The sequence below is a fragment of the Drosophila rhopaloa genome, unplaced genomic scaffold (genome assembly GCF_018152115.1).
Source record: "Drosophila rhopaloa isolate 14029-0021.01 unplaced genomic scaffold, ASM1815211v1 contig_178, whole genome shotgun sequence".
Taxonomy (NCBI): Eukaryota; Metazoa; Arthropoda; class Insecta; order Diptera; family Drosophilidae; genus Drosophila; species Drosophila rhopaloa.
Window position 1 is genome coordinate 2,602,138 of NW_025335059.1, and position 25,510 is coordinate 2,627,647.

A 25,510-nucleotide genomic window follows, 5' to 3' on the forward strand; every position below is an offset into this window, starting at 1 on the left:
ATAACAAATCAGCTGTCTACTTCGCTCTCTCGGAAATTTTGTAAACGTTCTGGCGTATTTTATTTTATTTATTTTGCTTTCTGTGCAATCTTTCGGTCCTAAAGCAAAATTAGAATCCTGTAATGTTTTAAGGACGCCTGGCGGTTGAAATTCGGTCGATTTAAAGCACCAAACAGTACAAACACCGTCGCGGTCCACTGGCCAAATGTGATTCGCATATGCCTTAACCAAAATAAACATTTTCTACCGGGGTTATAATGCCATTAGATTGTTAAGTATTCGCAGTCATGAGTGGACCCCAGCAGCCAGGTGACTCGGGAGCAGCTCCCTCAAAAGCTGGCGGGGATTCGGCCAACTGGCCGGGACGGAATGCCACCGGCGGAGCACCGGGCCACTCGGGTTCCCAAGGTTCAAGTCCCAACAGCTGGTAAGTCAGTCCTGCATATTCCCAACATATTAATTCAGTTCTCTTTGCAAATCGGACTGGATAAGTCAGGACGGGAAGAAAGGGAAGGGTAACCCTGGCCAACTTCTGTCAACCAACTATTGCCATCTAGAACCTTCTTTAAATGGAGTTTACACTGCTTTTCACTGGCGACAATTTTCTTATTGTGATCTGTAAAGATTGCGAACTCTAGTTGTTGTAAATGTTTCGATGCAACTAGACTTCCTAAAATTGTATTGCCCAAAAACTTAGTTTCCTGAGTTACTTTGTTATAAATACATAGAATTGATTTTAAGTGGAAATTTAAACAATTTTAAAAAATAATAACTTTTCTAAGATTATTGACTGCTTTAAGTACATTTTTGTTATTTCTGTAAGCTTTTGGTATGTTCAGTTTAAAACGTTTGTGCTAGGGTAAAACCCTCCCCAAGTAAATAGCCTACGTTCGCAAATTCCCGGCTTTTTGCATGATTTTCTGTTATGATAATGAGGCCAGGCCACTCACGTGCTTACTAATTTTATGACGCCCCCAGCTTCTTTCAGTATCGCAAAAATATAATGTGTTGCGTACGAGATTTTTTTAGCCGCCCCCCAATGTCTCGTTAAAAAGCTTACCTAAACAAATTTTGTTGCTCTGTTTTGCATATTCAAGTGCCTATGTCCTATAGCTTTGAAGTTGCCATTAAGGAATATGAGATACGTCCTTAGGAACTAATAAAATATAAAAGAATTTGGTATAGGTCATTGATACTAATGGTAAATGCAAAAATAAGTTGTTGTACGCATCCTAGAAGAAACTGGGAAAGGAATTGGGTTACTGGATCGTTGATATCTGGGTGCTTATATTTGCGAATGATAAGATTCGTCTTGAAAGGAGGTTGGGCTTGACCTTACACCCATAAAATATCATTAAAATATTAGGTTTATTGCCATTTAGCACCCATCTCGCACCCTGACACTTTTGGCAACATCTGCTGGCAAGCAGAAAAACAACGAGAACAAAAAAGGCTCATAATAAATATAAAATGGCAAAAACGTGTCGATTTCCTCTAACAACTTGAAAATGATTTGTTTCACAGTCTGCGGAGCATATTAACTTCGATTTTCAATTCACTGCAGACTTTGCCACACATCAAAACATGGCATATGGAGAACATCGGGGTGTCCTTTCCACCACCCAACTACTTGGCCAATTTTTTGCCAGTTAGGCAAACGCAAAATTCCATTTTGGCCGCAAAAGTTGCCAAACAACGAAATTTAGGAGAAAGAGACTCGGTTTGTTTGTTTGTTTGCTGGGCCAACGAGCGCTTGTCTCAATGACGTTGGTCCTTAGCCATAACCTGCGGCACTGTCAGCTTCATCTTGTTAACCAAACAGGCCAAACAGCCGCCGACTCCATCGCCCAAGACAAAGGACCCACAGAGGAGCAGCAGATGCCGAAAAAGTCTAATTGATGGCCCTGTTCGAACCTGCATCTTGACCATTTCCGTTCGTCTGTCGATATGCATGTCTACTCAATTTTCCGGCAAATGAGTCGCCCTCATCGTCCTCAAGAACAACAAAAATTGATTGGAATTTGCAACAAGCGGATACAAATTTTTTCCCCACCTTGTTTTCCACATTTTTCTGTTACTGTTTTTCTCTCTCTTGTATTTTTTTTTTTTTGCATTTTTTCCCTCGACACGTCAACACTTGTCTTTTGTGGCTTTAGCTACTGTTGTCCTTTTTTATTCCCTAGCTTTTCTCTATACTTTCCTCAGAGGCAGTCAACACATGGAGCCACTCATAAATGTCGAAAGTGAGGTGTTTTTTTTCCTTTCGGCAAAGTGTATGCAGAGTGGAATATCAAAAAACAATTTAAAGTACAATTTTTTTTAGCTCTACACTGATATCTTCGTAATTTAATTATTTAGTCAGATTATAATGAAACAACTAGTTCCGGTTTCATATTTAATTCTATTCATTTAACATTTCATAAGGTATTCATAATTCGAGTTCCGATTCTTATACTATTAACAGCACTTTTTTCTCTTGATCACAAATTCCTTGCCAAAATCCCTAGTTAATTGCTATTTCCCATTTTTCAAAAAAAAAAGGTTGACCAAAGGAATTAATGTAATTAATAAGCTTCAGCTGCACATGTTTTCCAACTGAAACGCTGTACTTTTTTCGTAGCGTAAAACAAATAAAAAAAATTACTGAAAAGGTAAAAATTAATTATAAACAAATCTTTTCATGTCACCAACGGAATTTTCGACACTTTGGCGCATTTTTTAGTTGCCCAGCCAAAATTTCACAGCAATTTCTACGGGATCTTCATTTTTTCCCTCACTTCCATGACCACTTCCTCTCCAGAGCAATTGTTTAGGGTCACTCAAAAGCACATTTCACTTATTATTAGCTCATTTATTACCCACCAAAGGCGCCTGACCCTGGCAGCACCTGGAAAAACTTTGTGAAAAATGCTGGCCAATACAAAAAGGCAGGAGGAAAGAAATAAAAAAAAAGGAAAAATCCTCCCAAAGTTCCCCAGCTGCTATTCTCGTTGGGCACCTTAAAATTAACACATAAATTTTCAAGAGGGTGGCCAACGGCCAGCGGCTGGCTACCCACGAGATACTTTTAGTCCTGCCTGCTTTTTTTACAAAAGCGTAGTAAAAAGGGGATTACATTTCAATAATCGACAAGAACGACATTACAAACTATATCGTATAAGTTTTAAGCCCTTAGTCTGGCTACAAATTTAGTTACAATAGTATTTTAATAAATGATTAATCCGGTTTTCCCTTTTTGGAATCACCCTTTTCGGCCTACGCCCCTGATTGTGGGAGGCCTGTCATTGAAGTTTCCGTGTGAGTGCGTTCAATGTTCAGGACCCATCACTCATACCACTGAAATTCCTACGAACTGGGCAATTGACGTTGAAACTACGTGACGCGGGAAAGTAAATTGTATCTGCGGGATTGCCAATGACAGTGACTTTCCTTTATTCGTTTTTTATTGTGTGCAAATTGGCCACCTGATTTTCCCCAACTTATCACTTTTAATTATAGACCACTAAATTAAAATCCATACTGAATATTGGCAGGGGTATATTTATAATGTCTGCCTTCATTATCAACTCAAATGCAGGCCTTAAGCATAAAAATCAACTTTACCACTCCCGTGAATCAGATAACAAAAGAAATCCCAAGACAGTGAAGGGAAAATGTAAAGAAAGGACCTCAGAAATGCGGAAATAAATAAACGTCGCAACTTTCTTGAAATCCCGGGAAGGGCACATTTTGAATAACAAAATTAACAGCAGCCCCAACTTGCAGCCTCTACTCCTTGTTTAGTTATGCATTTCTTTAGCTTTTTTGCAATCTTTTTATTTTAATTTTTTATTTATGTTTTCTCCCACTCCCATAGGCGACAGAACAACTCAATGAAATATAATTCGCGACCCTGGCATCGAGGCCGTTCGGACAGGCAAGTTTTTCTTTTTATTTTTCTTCATTTTTCCATTGTCTTGTATTTTTTATCCCTTTGTGCCATTTGTTTGTGTCTCCCCGTATTTGTTTGCATTGCGTGAGCTCCTTGGCTTAACGCACGCTTGCACCTTTCCCGCCCAACCAAAAGTCGGGCTCATCCTGCCAACAGGACGATCCCTGGTGGCAGCCACATTATTAACACTTGACTAAATATGCATTTCTTGGGTGGACGCCGTTGACAGCGCCAGAAGCGTTAACAAGGTCTGCCCGCAGGGTAGAAAGGGGAAGATTGGGAAATACCAACAGTCATACTAGCAAGCTCGTCGAATATTTTAAAAATTGGTGTGGCTAAACAAAAATGTACTATTTTGTCTGCTAAAAAGTTGAACTTTATCAAACAAATCTTTCTGAAAACAAAATTTTAAAAATGCTTAGAACCTAATTTTTTAACAAAAGGATTAAGAAGGCTAGTTATTTTTGAGCATTCATTGCTCCATGCGAGTAGACAAAATCACAAACTTTAAACTGAAAATCATTTCCTAAAAGTCTGTGTTCAGCTGTGTTTAAAAACGGCTTAAGCGATTAATTTTAATCTGCGCATACACATTCAACATTAAATTTTATATTAAAATGAAACATTTTGAAATCCGATAATTTTTAAAAAATAACGTTAAAACGCAAAGTTTGTCCTTTTGTTTATGCTTTGCGTTTTATATTAATTCGTTAAAAGTTAAATATTTATAATATAATTAAGTTGTTCCGGAATGTATCCATTACTGTTGCGTAGTTTAGAAATAAAACCAAATAAGGGTCTAAACTCGATACTACTATAGAAGCAGACATGAAAAGGATCGGGACAACAGCAACATGCAGCATGCGTTAGGAAATTATATTATTTAGCTAACCATTTGAGCGATACTCTTTGTAAGTCTCAGTAAATACACGGATTTTTTGCGAACGCATTCCCAACGTGTAACGGTAAATCGTTACCCACCACCCGCCCAACCGACGCGCGGGGCGACAGCCGCTTAACGCACGGCTCGTAGAACCCGATTACGGCAAAGGTCCGGACCCTGGCCTTCATTAATATAAATTTATTACGCGTACGCGATCAGCAAGTTCAGACACCCATCTCAAGGATTTCCTGGATAATTTTGTTGGAATCGAAACGTTTAAGCGGATCACAAGCCCCGGATCAAGCGGATTGTGCCAATGTTTAGCTCTTGTAGCGGGACTAATTAAAAGTTACATACGAACGGTTTCAATTGGTTGTCTTTCTTTGAGCCCTACCTGTTCGGATTCGGAGTCTTACAGTGAATGTTATTTAATTGTAATCGATCTTAGAGCTAAATTGCCTATTTAGATGCATTGTCCCTATTTTGTGATGGTTTAAGTAAGGTTTTCTAGATTCTGACAGATATGGCTAATACATTGGCTATTGGCATACATAGTGGCCCTAAATTGGTTACATATAGTTTGTTGTTATACATACTTCATTATAACATTATTTTTCTATAGTTTGATATTTAGCCCTTTTAGGGCTTGATTTTGTTGATTTGTACCGCTTTAAAAGATCATTTTTGTATCCTTGCGTTTGAGGTCGTGCGACCAGCATTTTCGTCTGCGAACTCATGGTGTCTTACTTACAGTAGGTTCGACCCAAGCGAACTGACTGATGGTGCGATGAAATGCTTTGAGCGGCCTTTCGTGGGCTTGGGATACACCACACTGGTAGGATTGGTTTTCTAGAAAATGAGAAAGATAAACCTATTTAAACTAAACAAATACGTTATTAAAATTTCTAGTTAGCTTTGTTTTTTATTAAAATAAAAACCTTTTTATTATTGTTACACTGAAACAGCTAACAACACATATTTATATAATTAAGAATCGTAACAAACATTTTTTTATATGGTTCGATTTTTATCAAATTAGTCATCCTCAAATATAATTCCATTGCGATTAAACTATTCACCTCAACCCAAACCATAACAATACAACCAACGTTATCAAAGAAGTCCTAAGGTTGTGTTAAATGTATATTATTGCTTAGAATCATATCATACCAATTTTACGAAATTGTTTTAAATTGGAAATTGATCTTATGAACGATCATATATATGTAACTCGAGTTCCACGATGACATATGACTAAATTCACGATCTTTTTATAATAATTAAATTTTAATATCACATATGAATATAAAGGTATATATTTTATAAAACTACATCTTATTAAAAGTTCTATGTTAAATTTCACCACTTAAGCCTTCATTTCACCACACTTTTCCACCCATCTACCCCATTACTCACCTTGGTAAGCGCGGGGCTCACACTCGCGTCCGTAGTGTTGGGCTTACCCAATTGCCGTCGCTTTGGTGAAGCTGCGGAACTTAAGGAATTTTGACTTGCAGCGATAAAAATACTCTTCAGATAGACTTTTTCGTATTTTTTTGTTAGTTCTTTTTTGGCGGCTGGCTTCTTGGGAGATGGAGTTAAACTCGAAGTCGGGACTCTGGTAGTTGAGACTCAACTGAGCCCGTGCACATGGCCTAACTGACTTTTATAGCGAGGCCGTCAAATGGCATGCGCCGAATTTTCATTCATGCTATATAGAGCCGTATGTAAAGGACCCCAGATCCCCATACCCCTGTCGATGTCTTGCTTATTGTATTGTTGTATATGCAGTTTACCAAACAAAAATCCCAACACACACACTCTCACTCTGTCCTGGCGCCGAGAAGTATGCAACAGCCAACCAGAGAGTCATTTCGGATTGCAACGGCACTTCGGGAAAGTGGGAGAGAGAGCGAAAGAGATAGAGAGAGAGAGAGAGAATCTATTAATTGCACGTGCTGCAGTTGTTGTTATTATTGCTATTGTTGTTGGGTTTTATGTTGTTTTGCTTGTATTTTATTTTATTTCCCCCATTGCCGCTTATTCTCTCCCTCTCCCACATTCTCCCGCTCTCGGCTGTCCTTCGTGAGAGGCTAACTAACGAAGCTCTAGTCACGAGGATTGCTCTGCTCCTTCTTGGCCTGTTTACCGTTAGTCGCACTCGGTCTTTCCAGCTCGCTCGTTCGTCCTTCGCTCTGCCGGCGTTGCAAGCGTATGCGGAGGAGTGGGTGGGGGTGGGCTGTTGGTTGAAAACCCCTCCCCCTTCACCACTGCTGCATCCTATTTAGTAACATTTTTGTTGTTGTTGCTGTATTTTGCATTGTTTTGTGCTGTGTTTTGTTTTGCTGCAGCTCTCGGGCCGTGACTTCGTGTTATGTATACCGTTATGATCGTCGGCTCGTCGCCCGTTCGCTGCATGCGACCTTACAAGTGTGTGTGAGTCCTTTTGTTGTGTTGTATAGTTGGTTATGTACTTGATGTTGTTGTTGCTGTTGCCGCTGCAGCTATATTGCTATTGCTGTGTGTTGTGCTCTCTAAACTTCGCCCGCCCCCAATTGAAAAAGGAAAACAACGAAATAGTATAACCGAAGCCAAAACCGGCGCTTAACGGCACTTCCCCCAAAAAGGAACTGCCCAGTATTGTGTTGTGTAGTGTTGTGTGTTGTTGTCCTAACGGTAAATGCTCGATCCGCCGACGCATCTATTTATTTCTAGGGAGCCCGACTATTAAATGCGGATATACGTAAATAGCTAATTGTTATATTTTGAGAATTATTAAGAAACTCCTTTATGTATTTATGGTCGTTATTATAGGGAGTCTATAATTAGAAAATTATTTCGGAAGAATTTTTATTTATATTATTTATTTAAACTTTTTAAATTAATTGAGAATACTTTTTAGTACTATACAACATAAAGTTATCATAAATAGAATGGCGTCAAATGACGATGATGTTCAACCGCAGGACATTTATTAAAAGTGTGTTAACAAAACTGTGAATTTGAAAGTATTTTGCCTTGAAGACTTCAATTTTTGTATAACCGTTATTACTATACAAAACATGAATTCTCAAATATTAAAAATGAGTTCTTAAATTAGGAATCGAGAGATTTAAAATTATGCGTTTAACTAAAATGTCCCAAACATACAACCACTACTAGTTGAATTAAGATGATTAAACACTTTCAATATCTTTCTACCCCAAATCAAAGCTCAAAAGTAAACAAGCAATAACCGCAGAGAAAGTCAATCACAGCCAGTCGTCAACAATCGCAGGCAACCAACACGTAAACTTCCGTTTCCGGTCTGTCAACCGCACGATGTTGACAACAAAAAAAATCGTAGCCTAACACGCAGGCTGATTTATATTTCACTCACAAAAGCCCACATACACACACTCGCCCTCGCACGCACACGCCGACAAGCAGAGTGAGCAATTCATAAACAATTAAGTGTCACTTTCACTTTGAGTGGTGTGTGAATATCGCAACAGGAGGCCATTTAACGCCAATGCAATTATTGTGATTGAGTTAACTTTGCTGGACTTCTGTGTGTGCTTGTGTGCGGTCAACAATTGTGTTGTTTGAGGATGTGTGCGTCAACAGGACGAGTTAATTACGCTAATATTGGATTTCAAACACATTTAGGAAGTTAGCTAGTTAATAAGTGGGACATGTTATGTTGGTTTTATTTTGATGGTTGACGGTATGTCCTCCGAATAAGAATTAGATTATATTAATATATTTTTTTACGCTCTCAGAAAAAAAATGGCGATGTATATTAGAAAATGGTATATATATATTAGATAACTTATCTTTTCGTAATGTGCCTACTTATTAAATCTTGTCTAATAAAATATTTGAACCAAAAATCATTATATCTTTTTTAACCAACTAAACTTCAACCAGTAAATTCACAATATTTTCGTCGAATTTCCTTGTTGTCACTCCTCACAGTACCACTCTAATTAAGGGAAACAATTTCCAAAGCTCAGAAACTAATCATAAAAATATTCTCTGTAAATCCGATTAGTAGAGACGGTTGATGGCGCATCTGGCAATTGAAAAGTTTAAAAGTTGTGCGTTTTTCTTATTCTTAATTAAATCCACAGCACTTCCATAAACTTTTATTATTGTTGCCCATCATCAGCTTTCATTCTCCCCCATTTTAAGCATTTGTCAATGTGGCAAAAGTGAACAATTTTTCATTATCGAACGCGATAGCCAAATGACAGTAAGTCCAAGTCTTCATCTCCTATCTTCATTTTCCTTTTCCCTGCCCGACAAACTGCTGGAGTGTCAAATCATAAATATGCATCTAACGTTTATCTAACGTCTTTATGGCCCAATCCCCCAGGCATTGTCTCTGTTTTTTACCAAGGAGCACAAGAAAAGTCCCTGGCCCTTAGCTAGAAGTAGACTTAAAAGTAATTTTACGTCTGACTAAACATTAATGTGCTCAATATTTTATTGTTTGTTTGTTATTTCGTACTTTTGCCGTATCATGGAGTATTTTACTTTGCAAAAAGTCCAAGACACTGAGTTGATTATGCGGGAAGCTTCAAAAACTTTTCGGCAAGCTGCAATTTTTAAATGGTTTTGTTTTTTGGTTTTGGGTAAGTGAACAATAAATAGCTGGGATCAAGATTTCACTTTCAAGAGTAGGGGAACAGATTGTTGGATTTAACATTTGAAACCTACTTGATGTGTTTCGATTAATTATATTGGTTTGCTTCAGATTATATTTGTGTATATTGTATCTAAGAACAGCTATTGATATTTAATAAATCCGTTATGTTTTCATAAAAATATTTGCAATCCTATTTTAACTAAACATACATTTCAATCTCTTCAGAGTTTAAAACGATTTTAATAAATCTGAACTAGAGTGACATTAATATTAATCAGTCCGCCAGACGTCTACCATTGCGTTTTTAAATAGTCTCAATATGATTAAACACTAGTCACATTTTTATACCCGTTACTCGTAGAGTAAAAGGGTATATTGTATTCGTGCAAAAGTATGTAACAGCTAGAAGGAAGCGTTTCCGACCCTATAAAGTATATATATTCTTGATCAGCGTCACTAGCCGAGTCGTATAGCCATGTCCGTCTGTCCGTCTGTCCGTCTGTCCGTCTGTCTGTCCGTCCGTATGAACGCTGAGATCTCGGAAACTATAAAAGCTGAAGATTGGCATTTTGCATGCAGATTCTAGGAGTTCCTACGCGCGCAAGTTTGTTTCAAAAGGTGCCACGCCCCTTTAACGCCCACAATCGCTTATATACGATACATTTAAATATTTCGGAAAAGTAAAAATGCAGTTTTATTGTGTTTATCAATACCTATCGAAATGTAGAAGAAATTTTTCAAATCGGACCATTCATTAAAAAGTTATGCGTGATCAAAGTTTCTATCTCCATCTCCCTCGCACTCCCTTTACCTGAGTAACGGGTATCTGATAGTCGGGGCACCCGACTATAGCGTTCTCTCTTGTTAGGTATGGTACATTCAATTGATTTTGTTTCACAATTTATAACACATTTCGAAAAGGTTCTTTTAAATATTTATATTTCTTTGCTTAAAAATTAGCATTTTTTTAAAAACTTTTTTGTTATTAATAAACAAGTGAATGAGTTCTGAAACAAACAATGTTGTCTTCGTATGACTTCCATTGAACTCCCACCAAAATCGAAACCGAATTTAGCTACCAAAGCGAACAGAAGTTGACCACAAGTTGCCTTTCTCTTGGCCAAATGTTAATTTGGCTTGTCTTGCACTTCAGTCGAACACCTTTTTCGGAACTCTTGGCCGCCCACAATGCATGTGGGGATGTAGCTCAGATGGTAGAGCGCTCGCTTAGCATGTGAGAGGTACGGGGATCGATGCCCCGCATCTCCAATTGGATTATTTCCTTTTTTGCCAAGTAAAATACGCAGACGTCGACAGTTTTGTCTTTTGCATGATAGGGCTTATATGTCGGGGGAAGAAGTTGCCACTAATGAATATTCAAAGGTTTCTTTGTAGCTGCCAAGCGAGCATTATCCGTGGACTCTCATATCCGCATCCCTTATATGCCGCCCCCATGTCGACAATCAAGACGCGTAATTTGATTTGCGCCCTCATCACATCATTACACTCAGAGCAAAAGTGGATTCAGATTAATTAGGTACACATACAGTAACATTTTCGAAATGAGAAAGTTATGTTTATGTTTGAATTTTTAAGCGAAAGAGTTGTATTTCAACCGATTTAATTAAGTACTAAAGTATTAAGGTCCGATTTCTTAATATTATATCATGACAGAGAAATTAGTTAGTACCAACAGACCAACTGTTTGGAACCCCACAGGCTTGCTTTGTGTCTGCTGTCACACAAATTAATGTGTGAACATCGTTCCTATTGTTTTGAATCTTTTTACTAAACAAATTCTACATTAATGGCTTGAGAATATAACAAGAAATGCATTTATTAATTGCGATCCAAGATAACTTTTAATTCAGATTAAAATGTAAGGAACCACTTATTGTTATTTTTCAAGTGTAGTTCGAGGCCTGAGGAGATGGCGAACACATTGTCGCACATAAATCAGCACAATATGCCAATGTTTGTTTACTTTCCTGCATCGCAGAGAACTTTGCCAGCAATTAACCAGACAGCCGCAGCAGTCAGAACAGTCAGCACAGTCGGAATCTGGATGGGAAACTGAATCGGTGCAGGAGTTGGGATTGTCAAAGGGAGGAAAACATAGCTCAGGACGCCACGGGTAGCTTCAGAAACTCCTAGGTGGCTGGTATTGGTGTTGTAAATGATACATGATGTGCTATTTATGAGCAAAAGCTTTTGTTTTAATTTTTCCCTAGCCTGGCTTTGCATTTCACAGTTTCAGCCAGGAGGACAAAGTTTTTCTCGTAAGCTAGTTAAGCCATTTCTGTTTTCGTGTCGTTGGTAAAATTTATGTATTTATTTCTAGATTTTTAATTGTTTTAAGTGTTTGGCACGGCAGGGATTGTAACTGTTTATTGCAAATAAAAAAGTATTTTGGAGATGCGGGGCATCGATCCCCGTACCTCTCACATGCTAAGCGAGCGCTCTACCATCTGAGCTACATCCCCTTGTTATGATTTCCTGCAAAATCGTTCAATATCGACTGCTGGACTCACTCAAAGGTTGACAATTACCTGTAGTTTACTTCAATTGGTATGCAAGTCGACAAATGACCTGGTTACAGTTTCGTAGGCCAAGTCCGAACTGGTTTGCAGCTTAACTTTGTTTGGGGTGTGGCATTTGAAAGACATGACCAAGCTTTAATTAAAAGACTGGGACGCAGATCAAAAGGGGGTCCAAGTATTGTTTTATTGTTGTTGATTGATACAATGAAAATACTGAATTGGTTTCTGACACTCGAGACTGAGATATCGTATACGATAGATCTATAGATCTGTTCTTCTATAATTTTTTAAACACCAAAAAGAAGTAGTCAAAACAAAAATCAAAATTGACCTTATACTTTTGGGAACAGGAAAAAAAATCAAAAATTTTTCCTTTCGGTATTTCTCAAAATATTAATATGCATAACACATAGCGGAAAGAAAAAATAAACTTGAGAAAATGTATGCAGTGATGAGTGAAAAAGGATGCCACTGAGTCCTGTTTGGTCCCAACTCAACCCCGGCAGAATCAACAATAACACGTTCCCTTATCGGAACCGGAAACGGTTCTCAAGAAAGAGAGGCGGAAAGTGTCCACAAAGTCACGGTGGCGTATGTGACAAGTCCTTTCTAATGAGCAGGAAGAATACACGTAGACAAGCAAGAACCTACTGCTCAAATCAAGCCAAAAAGTCGCCTTCAACTAATAAACTTCTCCCTGGTCCAAAGTCAATTAAAAAAGGAACAGAAATTGTACGTGACACCCAGAGATAGACAGCCCAAAAAAGGCATGGAAAGAAATGTAGATGGAATGAGTTGCTCCTCAAGCTGAAATACTTGAACTAAAAAGTCGCAGACTGTCTTGAAATTAAAATTACACGACGCTTGAATAACTTTGGCTGTACTTCCACCCCACTTTCGTTCCGCTGGCAGGTAAATGCTGACAAAAGTTTTTGAGGTAGCATTTCTTTTACAATTCGCCAGAGAGTGGAAGCAGCTAGGAAGAAGTGCCACTTGCTACGTTTGTGTCATTAATTTTGTATATCATTGAGTTTTACGAGGCTCATAAATATGAAAACGTTTAACTCTTGCTGGCTGAAAACAAAATTCGGCTCAGGGGAATCCCTTGTCCCGTTTTATATGAGACAAACTAATTGTCTTGTACTTGTAATGTGTTTTTAAGCACAGCCACGCTTCCCACATGTTTTCACAATGTTTCCCCGATAAGCAAGGGGGTTCGGGATTTCGGAGCAGGAGTTATAACAATTAGTGGGGTGACTTGAAGGGTTCGCCTCCTTTTCCTGTGTGCAACAGCTTGAGGTAATTTTCAACTTTTACTCTTTGTTTTGGCGTTGACAAGAAGCGTGTTGTTTGTTTGGTTTTAATTAAAGCCCAAAACATATCAAACATATCCTGGAAGGATAACCGCTTCCATCTCAGCTTCACTCAAGATAGAGAAATATATGTTTGCAGCATTAAGGTTTGTCATGTCAATTTTAGCAAATTTAAATGTTTTAACTAAAGGAGCTTCCTTAATTATTTATTAAGATTTTATATGATGCATTTTGTCATTTATTTTCTATCGTTACAATATGTTTAATTTTTTTAATATCGATTTAATTATTTACACTAGATGGCCAAAATTAGTAAAAAGGATTCCAATATATTTTCATAAGCAATATTTTAAAGTGCTACGGTTTAGCTTTATTTATATTCTCTTTAACCCACAGGACTAAAACATTCTTATTTTTAATTAGTTCATGTTACAAATGACATTAACGAAAAAGGCAACGGCAAAGATTTGTGGTCGTATATTTTAGCATTTCTTAACGAGATTTTTCGAGGAGGAAAAAACAAAAGACCAACGGAATTCGCACCTTTGCATACACAAATAGCGAGAGGGAAGTTTTTGGTGTGGGATGTGCTAAGAAATGCGGATGGGGTCAGGAGTACTATGGTTATAAATTTTAAATCTGTTAAATTAATGCAGCAGCTTTCTTTCATTTCTTCGTCCGTTTTCTTACGTGCCAGAAAGTTGCGAGTAAACTTCGAGCACGTTGCTTGATTACATTAATTATTCCTTTATTGTTTGCAAAAGTTTTCACCTTTTTTGGCGGTTGCGTCGTTGTGTTTTTGAAATGCATCTAATTGTAATTAATTAGAAAGAGTTTACTTATAATGTATGTTTTTTCTTGTCTTACAGTGGTCCTTTTAACCATAAAGTGGTAAGTAAAGAAAACCCTTAAAAATTGTTAGCTCTAACCAACCAAAATGTTGTAGTGGTCTAATTATAATCAAAGGCATTCACCCTATCCACGATCAAACTACGGAAATCGGGAACACTCTGATAAGCATAACTCAAATCAGCACCGCCAGGAGAGAGATAAAACTAAGAGAACTGATTTTCAGGAGAGGAGCACCAGATATCCCGATGAAAGCCATTCCGGCAGATACAGGAATTATCACTTCAGGGACCATTACCATAGATATCAGCCCAGGAGGAATGAAAGTAGTTCCCATAAATCGTCTTTTAATAATGAAGATAGCAGCTCTCATCTAAGCGAAGCCTCAAGTGACATTATCAGCAATAAAGAAACAACCTGTGAGACAAGTAATGACGCTTCTACAACCGAACAAGTAGAGGAGAATGAAACTGGAAACCATCGGAATCCATCTGAATCAAAAGAGCAAAGAAACATTGCTTCGCCAAATGATAATCACTCCACAGAAGTCAATGGGTTAAATAAAAGCACCGTTCATACCAAGCCTATCAGTGAATCAAAAGATACTATCGCTGAACAGACTTCATGGAATACTCCTAGTAAGGAACAGAAAGAACAGAATCAAAGCGAGGAAGAGGAGCCAACCGTCAGCCGATGGCTGAGAGAAGAATTAAATCTGTCCAAGTCCAGTGAAAAAAACTCTGAAGCAGAGGCTAGTCAATTATATCCACGTATCCAAGTGCGACCTCTTACCCAACTATTGAAGCAAGAGATCTTGGCAGTCACCCAAGAGAATCGTCTATCCAAGAGACCTCTGCTAAGTCCGCCTCCATCCGCTTACCCCGCCAGTCCCGGTCGACTGGCCTTTAAACCAACCCTCAGAAGCCGCCGGCGGACAGTGAGCAACTGTAACCATGTGGCAGGAAGTCCCAGTACTAGTCAGGCCGCGGGAAATGAAGCAATCATCAATAATCGCATCGCTAGTATGGACAAGGAGAGTCTTAAATACATAATCAATAATAGCGACACTATATATGACGAACACTTAAAACTCCAGGCCCGGAGACGTTTACGCGACGAAATTCGTCGACAGCTCAAGAACATCGAGTTGGATCAGCCGAAGGATAATCCGGTAAAAGAACTGGTCGAGGACGAAATTGTGGATGCTATTAAGTTGCCCGAGTTTTTGCTGCAGGAGATCGAAAAGTGTTTTGGCATAGACGTATCAGAAGGTCAAATAATCCAAACTTCTGAAAAAGATAAACAAGATACATCAAAGAGTAAAAACAATGAAAATAAAAACGAAAGTCCTGTAAAAGAATGCGATGACTCTGAAAAAGAAACTGTTACTAATTCAGAGGTTAATAGACCTGAGGTCTTACAAGAAACTGAAGAAGGGAGTAAAAATATAACAACGAACGGTAACAAAACTAAGCAGACTATCGAAGATAGCAAACTATGCATTGAAGTTAAGAACCGTAAAAACAAAGAGCAAGATAGTATAAGTGAAAATGAAGATAGCAGTGCACAAAATAAAGAATCTGTCGACCTTAGACCAAATAGCAAAGAAATTAGTGAAGATGGTATTGATAAGTCTATAAAATCAACGAACAGCAAGAATGAAGTCTTACAAGAAAATAATAAGAAAAAAAGTCCTAAAAAATATGTTAAAAAAAGGGGTAAAAGGCTAAAAGGCAAAGGTAAACAAAATATCAGAACAGATATCACCCAGTCCAGTCCCAAACGAGAAACCCATACTGTAGTCGAAGAACCCTCCGACTCGATGAAGCGGTCTACAGACCTAATAACAAGACTAAAAGCAACTGATAAGGTCAAAACAAATGAAGGGTTACAACTTAATAGGAATCGTCCGCCCTTGCTGCCGACCCCAACAAGTGGAAGAATTCTAACTACCTTAAAATGCAAAAACTCTAAATCAAGTCAATCACAAACAACAAAATCAAAAAACTTGGCTGGTAAAAGTTCTACATCTGAGATCATGACACCCATCAAAATAGAAAGGGAATCTAGCAGCTCACCAATAACAGTAAATCCTTTACCTACAAAGGATATTATTGAGCTCTTAAGCTCATCTGATGAAGAAGAGGAAGAGCACAATGTGGTGAATATGGATTTAGATGAACATGATGAAGAAATTGTGACTAATAGTAAAGAACAGGTTTCGGAAGCATTACCAGAACCTGACCAGAATATGGAAGATGTTGCTAGTGATCATTCTACCAGCTCCCAGTGTAGCAGTGAATCTACGAAAAGGCGTCGAAGGCTCAAGCTTCAAACCGATGCGGAAAACGTGGTGGACAGCTTCGAGAAGCTAATCCTTCCTCATCTTCGGGAAGCTCTTTCAGATCGGTATCGTCGCCAGCACTCTGGTAGCTTGCAGAGCCGTCTACACTTCATCTCCTGTGTGGTGACAAGCTCAGAACACAATTCGCAGAGCTTTAGCAAAATTGAGGTGGCCAAAATGCAGATGAATCTCAAAGCTGCCGACAATCGCCAATCTATCGAATTTCTCTTGAGGGAGATCGTTAACGTGGTAAACCTGCAGAAACAGCGACGTCGGGACCAGGAAGAGGAGCATAAGTTAACAAATGAGTTGAGTCCCAAAACAACTGAATCCCCACCTGAGAAAAACTCAAGGACTTCATCATTCCCGCCAGTGCGCCCGGTTTCCCCAGTTCTAGAAGGCCGCCAGAGCTCAATAAACTCACCCCTTCCTCAGGGCTCTCCAGAAGTTTCCCCACGCAAGATTACTCAATCTTCTCCTGCACGCCAAAGTGCCCAACCCGTCAATCCTATCCCTTCTATTGAAATTCCTCAAACTGTGGTCAACCACCAGATTCCCGAGCCTTTTCCGGTTGGTCTGCCGTTCTTGGCCCGTTTTTCGTCTGGTGGTTATTCTCGTCCAGGTGGTGAAGCCGATATGGCCGAGTCTTTGGGCCCATTAGGCGACATGGTGGCCCAGAATCTGGTTGACATTGATCGCCGCCTGCTGGAGAACCAAAACCGTCGCAGCATTCTCGAGGAGATGATTATGAAGTTTCAGAAGGAGAAATCCGACCTGGAGATGCTCAGTCTAGAACTGCAAAGTCGAAAGTTTCTATTGATTAACTCGATGATTTCCCGAGGCCAGGCTTCATCTGCGCCAGTCGTGAACCCTAGAAGCTCACCACCTCCAGCGGCTTCTACTCAGGAAACAACTCATGAGGAGAGTGCTGCCAAAGGGGGGATAGCCAGGCGAACTAGGAGCAGAACCAGATTAAGAAGAGCTGTGGTGGTAAAACTAATGCCCAAACGTCAAGTGAGGGTTCAGAAACGTGTTCTTAAAAAACCCAAGTCGACCGAGCTATTAGCTGAATTGCAGCAAGAAATTGCTGATCAGGAGAAATCTAAGGAAACGAACAAAGAGCAAACTAAAGAAAACGAATCTGGGTCGAGCATTCTATCAAATATCAAGGAAGAGCAGTTCGATGACTCAATATATGACCAAGTAGCCGATTCTGAGCCCACCGCCAAACTCACGCAATCGCGTCCTAACAAACAGAAAGTTTGTGTATCAGCCAATCCGACTCATCAACCACTAGCTATAATACCACCGCTACCACCTCCTCCACCGCCTCCTGAACCGATCTGTCAAATGGCCGACAAAATTTCCCGCAATTTCACTAAGGAACTATTGCGCGAGCCTCAACGCTGGTCGGAACTTAACTCCCAAGAAAGGTGCAGCGTGGGCTTTATACCCATGGGAAAATTGTACAAGGTTTTGAGTCCAATCACCCAAATAAAAATCTACAAAGAGTATGTCATAGCGGCAGCAGAAGATGGGGATATCTATATGTTCCACTTGATCAGTCACAAACTGGAGCGTAAGATCACCAAACACAGCGAAGCCATTACGAATATGTTCCTCTGTGAGAAGGAGTCCATTCTCTACACCACATCGCTAGATGGCTTTTTTAAAAAGTCTTCGCTGGAGGTGGGTAGATATTTCCTTTTAGTGAACCATTTAATAAATTTCTAACGGAAAACGTTTATAGAATCTGGAGCGGGTTATAGAAACGGTGTACTTCAAGGAGCCCCTGCAATCAATCGACATCTCTTGGGGTTTGGCCTTTATCGGCAGCCGATGGGGACTTATTTCCACTTTCAATGTGGTGGTAAGTATGAATTTAATTGACTATTTATAATTAAATTATTACTGTCATCCCAGACGAGTATATAGTAGACGAGTATTATAGTTAGTTCATAGTTTTAAAACTTAAGCTAGCTTTATATAAATAAATAAATAAATTGACTATTTATAGAAAATTTTAAAAATATTTTATGTTGACTAAAAGTTACTAACACCTAAAATTAGCGCATATATCTTGACAATTTATAATTTCTTAAGAATTTTTCGTACATCTTAAAATATTCCAATAAAATTTCTCAAACAAACCCATAACTCATTGGGCCTCTCATCGTGTGGAGGTCAATCAATTGTCTCTCAATATATTTTCCCCACTTAATTTGACTCATTAAATATTTATCTGTCAAACAAACACTTGAACAATTTCAATTAAAATATTGAGCTTCGACTCGCGAGTCCTGCTAAAAGGACAGCCACACACAGGACGATTCCACACCTTGCCTTGCAACAACACCAGAAGTTAACGAATTGGCAATGAGGATAGCCAAAAACGAAAGTCTAGACAATGGAAATCAAATCGAATTTATTTTTCCTTTTTTTTTACTCTCGCGAATTTTACAGGAAGGAGAATGGATACGTAAAAAGGGAGTTTGCTTCTGAGTTGATACTTCATTAGAATATTTCACATTGAAGGTAGAGTAAAGCTATAAGTCTTAATTCTGGCAGAAATTCGATTTATGGCTGCGACGTGCTGATAACTCTTGGCTCGAATTTTCACTGCGTTTATTTCTTTTGTGCATAACTGTACTTGATTAGGAGAGGAGGAGAGGAAAAATATGTTTTATTTAAACTGAGTTAGTAGATAAGGTGGTGAGAAAGAGTTAATGTTAAGCTGTAACTATAAATAAGAAAGTGCAATTGTACTTTTATTATGACGTTGGAATAGAGAAAATGGTACTTTTTATTAAATATAATTTGAGTAATAAAAAGAAAAATTAACTAAGACTGAAACGAATTTAATTATCATTTTAAGTTTAGGGAAATCACTATCGTAATAGTGGGGGCAATTGTACCCTACCCTAAACATAAGAAGGCGGAGGCAAGTGTGCTTTAATTTATTACCAAGGGGGATGGACATCTACGTTTTTAACTGATTGAGGAAGTGTGGGACTGTACCTGTAGTTGTATTGCAGATGGAGGCAACTGTACACCCGACTGTAGTGTAGATGGTGGGCACTGTACTTAAATCTGTGGTAGGTTCAGTCTGAAGCTTTGGTTATTTGGTAAATATACGAAGACGCCACGCCCCAAATGGCTGGAACCACATAGAGGGCGTTACTGCTAGTGCAGTTTTTTGCAAGCCTTGCTGCTATTGCTTGATATTTAGCTTTCCCTGGTGTTTTGTGTTTTATTTCCGTGTTTGCTGCTCGTCGTTTGGCCGAGGACTACGAGATCTAGGAGTATATAGCCTCCTTGCTAAGACTATGTATATATATATATAGTATCAGGGCTGGGGGTTAGTTGCAACAAACAACAGCAAACTGCAGCACTTCCTGATGTCTCGCTCCCACACTCATTGGGTAGAAGGATGTTGCTTCCTTGCTCGCTCGTTCTCTCTCACTCCCCAGTGCTCTCTATTGTTGTTTATTTAAGTTTTTATGTGTGCCTGTTTAGTTAACGGTATATTTTGCCGACACTCACTCTTCCCTCTCTCTCTATTGCGTTTTTTCTGCGCATGTCCTTGCGCTGCACTTCACCGTTAGTTGCATACAGTTACTGCCATTCGTTAGTTTTTTGGCAGCAGCAAATAAAATGTTTATATGCTATTTACCCAAAACAATTTTAAATAAAATACAAGCCGACGAGTCCACTACGAAGCTCTCTTTTTCCAGGACTCAGACGAATAACAAAGCTGCGTTCTCTCTCGCTCTCTCTCGATGCAGAAAGTAAAAGAGAGGAGCCTGCCTTCCAAGGAGCTGCAATTGGAATTGTCTTCGTGCCTGTTGCTTCCGTTCTCTCTGTTTCTCTCGCTCGTCCTCACAGCTCCTGTTTTTGTTGTTGTTGTGGCGTGGGATTTTCTTGCTGGTTGGCTCCTGTTTTGTTGTGTTGTGTTTCTGGAAACTGACGCCCTGTCTATGGCTTGTTGTTGCTGGTGCGCTCGTTCCGCTCTCCCATTGGCTGATTCGGCCAAATCGGGTTGGTTGTTTGTACCGTTATGTGTGGCCTCCCCACCTTCCGAAGAGACTTTAACTCTTTTTTCGTGTTTATGTGAGCTTTTCTATTGTTGTTAGCCGTGGCAAATTGCATAGGATAGTTGGGTGGGTGTGGCAATGTGGGATATCTCCAGGAGTCTGCAACCACTAAATCAACTCCCCAACTGCCCCCAAAAAAACACTTTATTTGTATTTTCATTGCTTGCACATTGCGCTTGGCCGCCATCTTGCCGAATGGCTGAAGACATAACGGTAGACAAAAGTGCACTACATCCTTCTATCCCTCCCCGATTTCGATGGGCTATGTACATATATAAATATTATTGCAAGCGTTTTTCATTTTATGGCGTTTTAATGGGTTTGGGTACACAGTTTGTTCTTTGTTTAAAGATATTTACTAAGAAAATTAATATTTTAACTGAAACTGCTGTTAAATAAAGTAGAATACTATTTAACTGTTTTGAACATTTCCCCAATAAATTTCAATAAAGTTCTGCCTCGATTTAAGCAATTAATTAATCCCGTTGTAAATTCGATTTGTTCTAATGTTTTATTAAAAGTGTTTTAAGATATTTTTGTGTATTTTCTTAAATTTATCTCTTCGTTAAATTTTTTTTGTGTTGTTTGTGTTTTTATATAAATTCACATATTCAAACTGCTATTCTAAGCAAATTTTTTTCTCGGTATGTTACGCTTATCAGCTATCTGGGTCCATTGTGAATCCCAAGCAATCATTACCTTAACCAAACAGGTCAAGTATTTCCCCGTTCAGGAATCCCATTTTTACTGTTATCTCTGTTTGAAAGTCATATAAATAGGCGCATCCGAAGACTCCACAGCAGAATTATAAAATACCTCTTTTACATAAAGTGAATCAAAATGAAAGTACTGCCAATTTTCGTTATCCTGGCGCTCGTCATCTGCGCTGCGTGCAAGAATCACGAGGAGTGGAAAGGACAACGACCAGGGGATTATGATCGCAGACCCTATTCCAATCCTTATGCCTAATAAATCTTTGGAATAAATCAAGCTGTATACGAGAAAGATGAAGATACAATTTTGAGTTTTAAATAATAGAATGGTTGGTAATTAAAATACATTTATAAAAATTAAAATTGGAAAATAAAAAAAGAAATTTCTATATCAAATAACATTAAACAAATAAAAAAGTACTCATCAGAAACTATAATACAGTTTTCACCATATAATACAATTTATAGATAACAGGCTTATCTAATCATAAAATAAAATGATAAACTGAAGACTCGTTCATATACAAAAATATATATCTATATACAAATATATAAATAGTTTTCACAAACACATTGTCTATTTATATTTATACAGCACAACAACATTTCACTGCGGATTTCTTTATTCAGACCGTTTCATTTTGTGTATAGGGTACGTACTTGCGTACAATGTCATGACAATGCACTTGGGGAATTTTAATGAGCACGTAACTACTACAGTATATGTTAAACCAAAGTCAGTAAATTGTTACCAAAACTTCTGAGGGCCTCTAAAAGAGGTAAATTAACAACGGGGATGTAGCTCAGATGGTAGAGCGCTCGCTTAGCATGTGAGAGGTACGGGGATCGATGCCCCGCATCTCCAAAGGATATTTATTTTGAATTGTATTTTCATAAACCCTTTTTTACTTATCGGAATTATTTATTTGTAAATTGGCTCTGCTAGGTGCCTTTCAAAGTGTTTCTGAATCTTTTAAGCCTTTGAAACAATAAGTTGGCTATTTTTAAAAGCTTAACCCCATATATTTTCGTAGAAGCACCAAATTGACTAGTTTAGCCATAGTAAAAAAAAACTTAAAATCAAAACCATTGAATTATTCTAACAATCCATACGAATAGAATTTCAGAACATCTCTAATCATTTTATACTGATATAAAATGTATATGAGTGTTTTAAAAATAAATCTTATATAATTAAATACGTATTAAATCAAATAATAATAAAATCATAACACTTACAATTTTCAGACCAACAAGGTGATGGATAAGCCTTTAGTTTCGACCGGCCAATCCATTATTGCCATTAAAGCCACCAAGGAAGGTGTACGAAAGATCCTTGTTCTCGGATGCAAAGGAAACTTTGTACAAATGCATGATGCTGGCAATGGCTTACTGCTGCGTCGCATATGCATTCCAGAAGGGTTGAATGTCTACAGTTTGCTTTTAAATGATGGTCACATATACTGTGGCACCCAGAAGAATGAGATCTATCAGTTGGAGTTTGTCGTAAGTGGATGTCAACGACTATCAGTTGGTCCAATAATGATTTGTCCTTTTAGACTGGTAACTTGATCAACAAGTTAAGCTGTGGCAATGGCGCTGTATCTATAGTTACCTACAAAGAACGTTACTTGCTGACTGGCTGCTACGATGGCTTCATTTATGTCCTGGACAAGGTGACAGGAACTCAAGTGGGTCGTTTTGAGGGCGCTGGCCGGTTGGTTTTGGCGTTGGCAGTAGCAGGCGACAAGGTAATTTAATTATTATGACATAGTAACTCGTAATTAACATTACTCACTCTTATTGTACAGATCGTCACATCTTCGAAAGATAACTCGCTGGAAATACTGGAAGTGCCCGCCGCCATGGTAAATGGCCATTGAGACGCTTATTATTATTTGTATAGATCAGTTTAATTTAATAATTTTACACACACTTGTTTTTATAATACAATTCAATGAACTTAATCTTTGATCGCGTAATGAGGATTTCGTTCTCTGTATTTACAGTTGAATATTTAATTTTTTTGTTAGCGCCCAATTGCATTTTTGCAATGGATCTATTTGAAGAATATTTCTTCGTCGTGAACAAAATGTTTAAAAATAAAAAGAGAACCACCAGTAAAAATATTATAATACGTAAAAACAATATGCAGTTGTCTTTAAGGAATTTGCGGAGACCTTACTGGTCGCACGTTGGTCTGCATTTGGTGCAATTTCTGGTTAAGCTTGTGCGTATGGTCGCGTAGATAGGCGATGAGGTCGGCCTGTTTCTCTAACAGTTCTTCGGTATCGCCTCCGGGTTGCATGAGGCCCAAAGAACCACCGGCACGGTCCGAACCACGCAGAACATCCGGGGACAACTTGGCGTTGTTAAATTTACGGACTTTGTCTGGAATGTGTATGGAAAATCGGTATATGCGTTTAGTAAAAAAGAGGAAGTTTGGAGCAATTCTGTTATGGTCCTATTTTGGTAAAAGCTAGACATTTTTTAAACTCTAATCTAACATTTAAGAACTGATTGAATGATTTCAGTCTACCACGTATTCGCTCTAAATTAATTTAAATTATAGAAGCTTTTCTGACTCATTAATTGCAAAAAATAAAACAAAGGAAAAATGGTACGATCGAACAATGGGCATCTGTTCTTGAAAATACTTAGAAAACGGAAAATACATCATGTGGTAATTAAATAGTGACTAGTATTTAATAACCACAAACTTAAGGAATTATGTACGTTCTTAAATCACTTATTTTGAAGAATGACATCATGTGGTAATTAAATAGTGACTAATGACCAAAAGTCATTTTTCAAAATAAGTAATTTAAAAACATATTGCCTTAAGTTGGTTACCTTTCTTAATCTATAATAATTTAGAATATCTTCAGAAATAAGGCAGAACTAAGCAATTTATAATGTAAATTTTTAAGCCTATAATTTAAGTAATGTAGAGTATTAAAAAAGGGGCTTGTAGTATAGGGACTACACGGGATTACTATTACTGTTATCACCAAATATATTTCCGTAGCCCGGCATACTTTGCCAGGATCCTTACCAATGTATAAGCTGTGTGATACGGCGAACACCAGATTCTCGGCCACGGTAAATGCGGTCACATAACTGACCGGCGAAAGCCATCCGGCGGCGCAGTGCTCCCAGAAGTTCTGCGCGTAGAAGTGGTGGATCAGGGACTGGACGGCCAGCAGCATGGAGTTCCACATGGACACCAGTTGAAGGGGAATCCCCTTCTGCATGTTTGTCTCGCGGTGGAAATCATGATAGCCCTGCATCCGCAGATTGTCGTGTTGCTTCTTCACAAAGTGATCGAAGAGCTGAAAATGATTGACATTGAGGCAGGTCGGGGACGAAAGAGCTACAATATAGTTACATATGTGATGACCCAGAAGGTGGCCCGTAGATACAGCATTATGAAGTAGGCATCACAGCGCCGATCCTCTGGAAACGAGGCCGCCAGTACGATGCCCACAATCGAGATTCCCGTGGAGATAACGAGGTGAAGGCTGCGAAAAGATGAGAAATGGGTTTTATTACGTGCATTATCGCCTTGTTGGAAATGCGATGGATGATTCACTGCCGGCGGCAGAAGTCTCCATACCCCCCAAAGTATCCGGCTCCCCCCGAATTGCTCACCTAAATGCGGGCACTGTGTTCAGCTTGAAGCTCCCATTGTCATTGGAGAAGAGAACGGGGTCCAGGAGCTGATCTGAATCGTGGATGTGGACGGGGGACACGCCCGGTTGGACAGCGGCTCCCTCTGTCGCTGGTTGCTCCATTTGCGCTGCTCTACAATGCGTAGTTTTCGAATAGATTCTGCTTTGTTTATTGAGGCCGCAGGAAAACAACTTGTAATTTCCTTAGGTGGCAGCACCAAAACACCAAATTTCACTCAGGTGGCAGCTCTGTGACGTCCAAGGGCATCTTGGCAACCCTGTTATGTCAACAATGAACTACTGTTACAATTTGAAAAAACTTAAGCATTATTGAATATGTTTGTATTTTTGCTTTACGAATTGTTAAAGCGTTTTCTCGCCCTTTGTTAGTTATTTTGGTTTGCTTGAATTGACTTGATTGGATTTATTAATAGGCGCTTATACACATATCTAAAAAATAAATGTTTTTTCGCTTCACAACTATTATAATTGTATTATTTTATAAATGAATAATAAAATATATATATTTTTGTTTTTGTTTA

General features: G+C 38.6%; 3 protein-coding genes and 3 non-coding genes across 8 annotated transcripts; 4 read left to right on the forward strand and 2 right to left on the reverse strand.

Moving 5' to 3' along the window:
• LOC108052429 lies at nucleotides 1-23,279 on the forward strand. 3 transcript variants are annotated; one of them, XM_044458879.1, is made up of 8 exons: nucleotides 1-427; nucleotides 3,857-3,916; nucleotides 14,167-14,188; nucleotides 14,244-18,179; nucleotides 18,241-18,360; nucleotides 22,546-22,803; nucleotides 22,857-23,048; nucleotides 23,109-23,279. In XM_044458879.1, the coding sequence occupies exons 1-8, from the start codon at nucleotides 288-290 to the stop codon at nucleotides 23,178-23,180; spliced, it is 4,800 nt and encodes a 1,599-aa protein (XP_044314814.1). In that variant the 5' UTR covers nucleotides 1-287; the 3' UTR covers nucleotides 23,181-23,279. The 3 variants fall into 3 exon arrangements, with proteins under 3 accessions (XP_044314814.1, XP_044314815.1, XP_044314816.1); XM_044458880.1 differs by lacking the exon at nucleotides 3,857-3,916; XM_044458881.1 differs by lacking the exons at nucleotides 1-427; nucleotides 3,857-3,916 and adding an exon at nucleotides 7,167-7,250.
• Nucleotides 10,641-10,713, forward strand: Trnaa-agc. Its single transcript has one exon. It is a non-coding gene; the product is annotated as a tRNA-Ala (tRNA).
• Nucleotides 11,855-11,927, reverse strand: Trnaa-agc. Its single transcript has one exon. It is a non-coding gene; the product is annotated as a tRNA-Ala (tRNA).
• LOC123037567 lies at nucleotides 21,383-21,602 on the forward strand. Its single transcript, XM_044458883.1, has one exon. It carries the CDS (start codon nucleotides 21,425-21,427, stop codon nucleotides 21,551-21,553), a length of 129 nt encoding a protein of 42 aa, XP_044314818.1. The 5' UTR covers nucleotides 21,383-21,424; the 3' UTR covers nucleotides 21,554-21,602.
• Trnaa-agc lies at nucleotides 22,090-22,162 on the forward strand. The gene has a single exon. It is a non-coding gene; the product is annotated as a tRNA-Ala (tRNA).
• Nucleotides 23,192-25,193, reverse strand: LOC108042127 (transmembrane protein 192). The gene is made up of 4 exons (XM_017120264.2): nucleotides 24,949-25,193; nucleotides 24,686-24,818; nucleotides 24,353-24,629; nucleotides 23,192-23,688 (listed from the first exon to the last, which is right to left on the reverse strand). The coding sequence occupies exons 1-4, from the start codon at nucleotides 25,089-25,091 to the stop codon at nucleotides 23,459-23,461; spliced, it is 783 nt and encodes a 260-aa protein (XP_016975753.1). The 5' UTR covers nucleotides 25,092-25,193; the 3' UTR covers nucleotides 23,192-23,458.
• Between the last annotated feature and the right edge of the window lie 317 nt (nucleotides 25,194-25,510).

Excerpts from the sequence above, each read along its gene's own strand:
- LOC108052429 (XM_044458879.1), top strand. The coding sequence starts at position 288 with ATGAGTGGACCCCAGCAGCCAGGTGACTCGGGAGCAGCTCCCTCAAAA. Across the intron at positions 3,917-14,166 it reads CATCGAGGCCGTTCGGACAG|TGGTCCTTTTAACCATAAAG; the intron begins GCAAGTTTTTCT and ends CTTGTCTTACAG. Across the intron at positions 18,361-22,545 it reads TTTCCACTTTCAATGTGGTG|ACCAACAAGGTGATGGATAA; the intron begins GTAAGTATGAAT and ends TACAATTTTCAG.
- LOC108042127 (XM_017120264.2), bottom strand. The coding sequence starts at position 25,091 with ATGGAGCAACCAGCGACAGAGGGAGCCGCTGTCCAACCGGGCGTGTCC. Across the intron at positions 24,819-24,948 it reads AACACAGTGCCCGCATTTAG|CCTTCACCTCGTTATCTCCA; the intron begins GTGAGCAATTCG and ends ATCTTTTCGCAG. Across the intron at positions 24,630-24,685 it reads CCTTCTGGGTCATCACATAT|CTCTTCGATCACTTTGTGAA; the intron begins GTAACTATATTG and ends AATCATTTTCAG.
- LOC123037567 (XM_044458883.1), top strand. The coding sequence starts at position 21,425 with ATGAAAGTACTGCCAATTTTCGTTATCCTGGCGCTCGTCATCTGCGCT.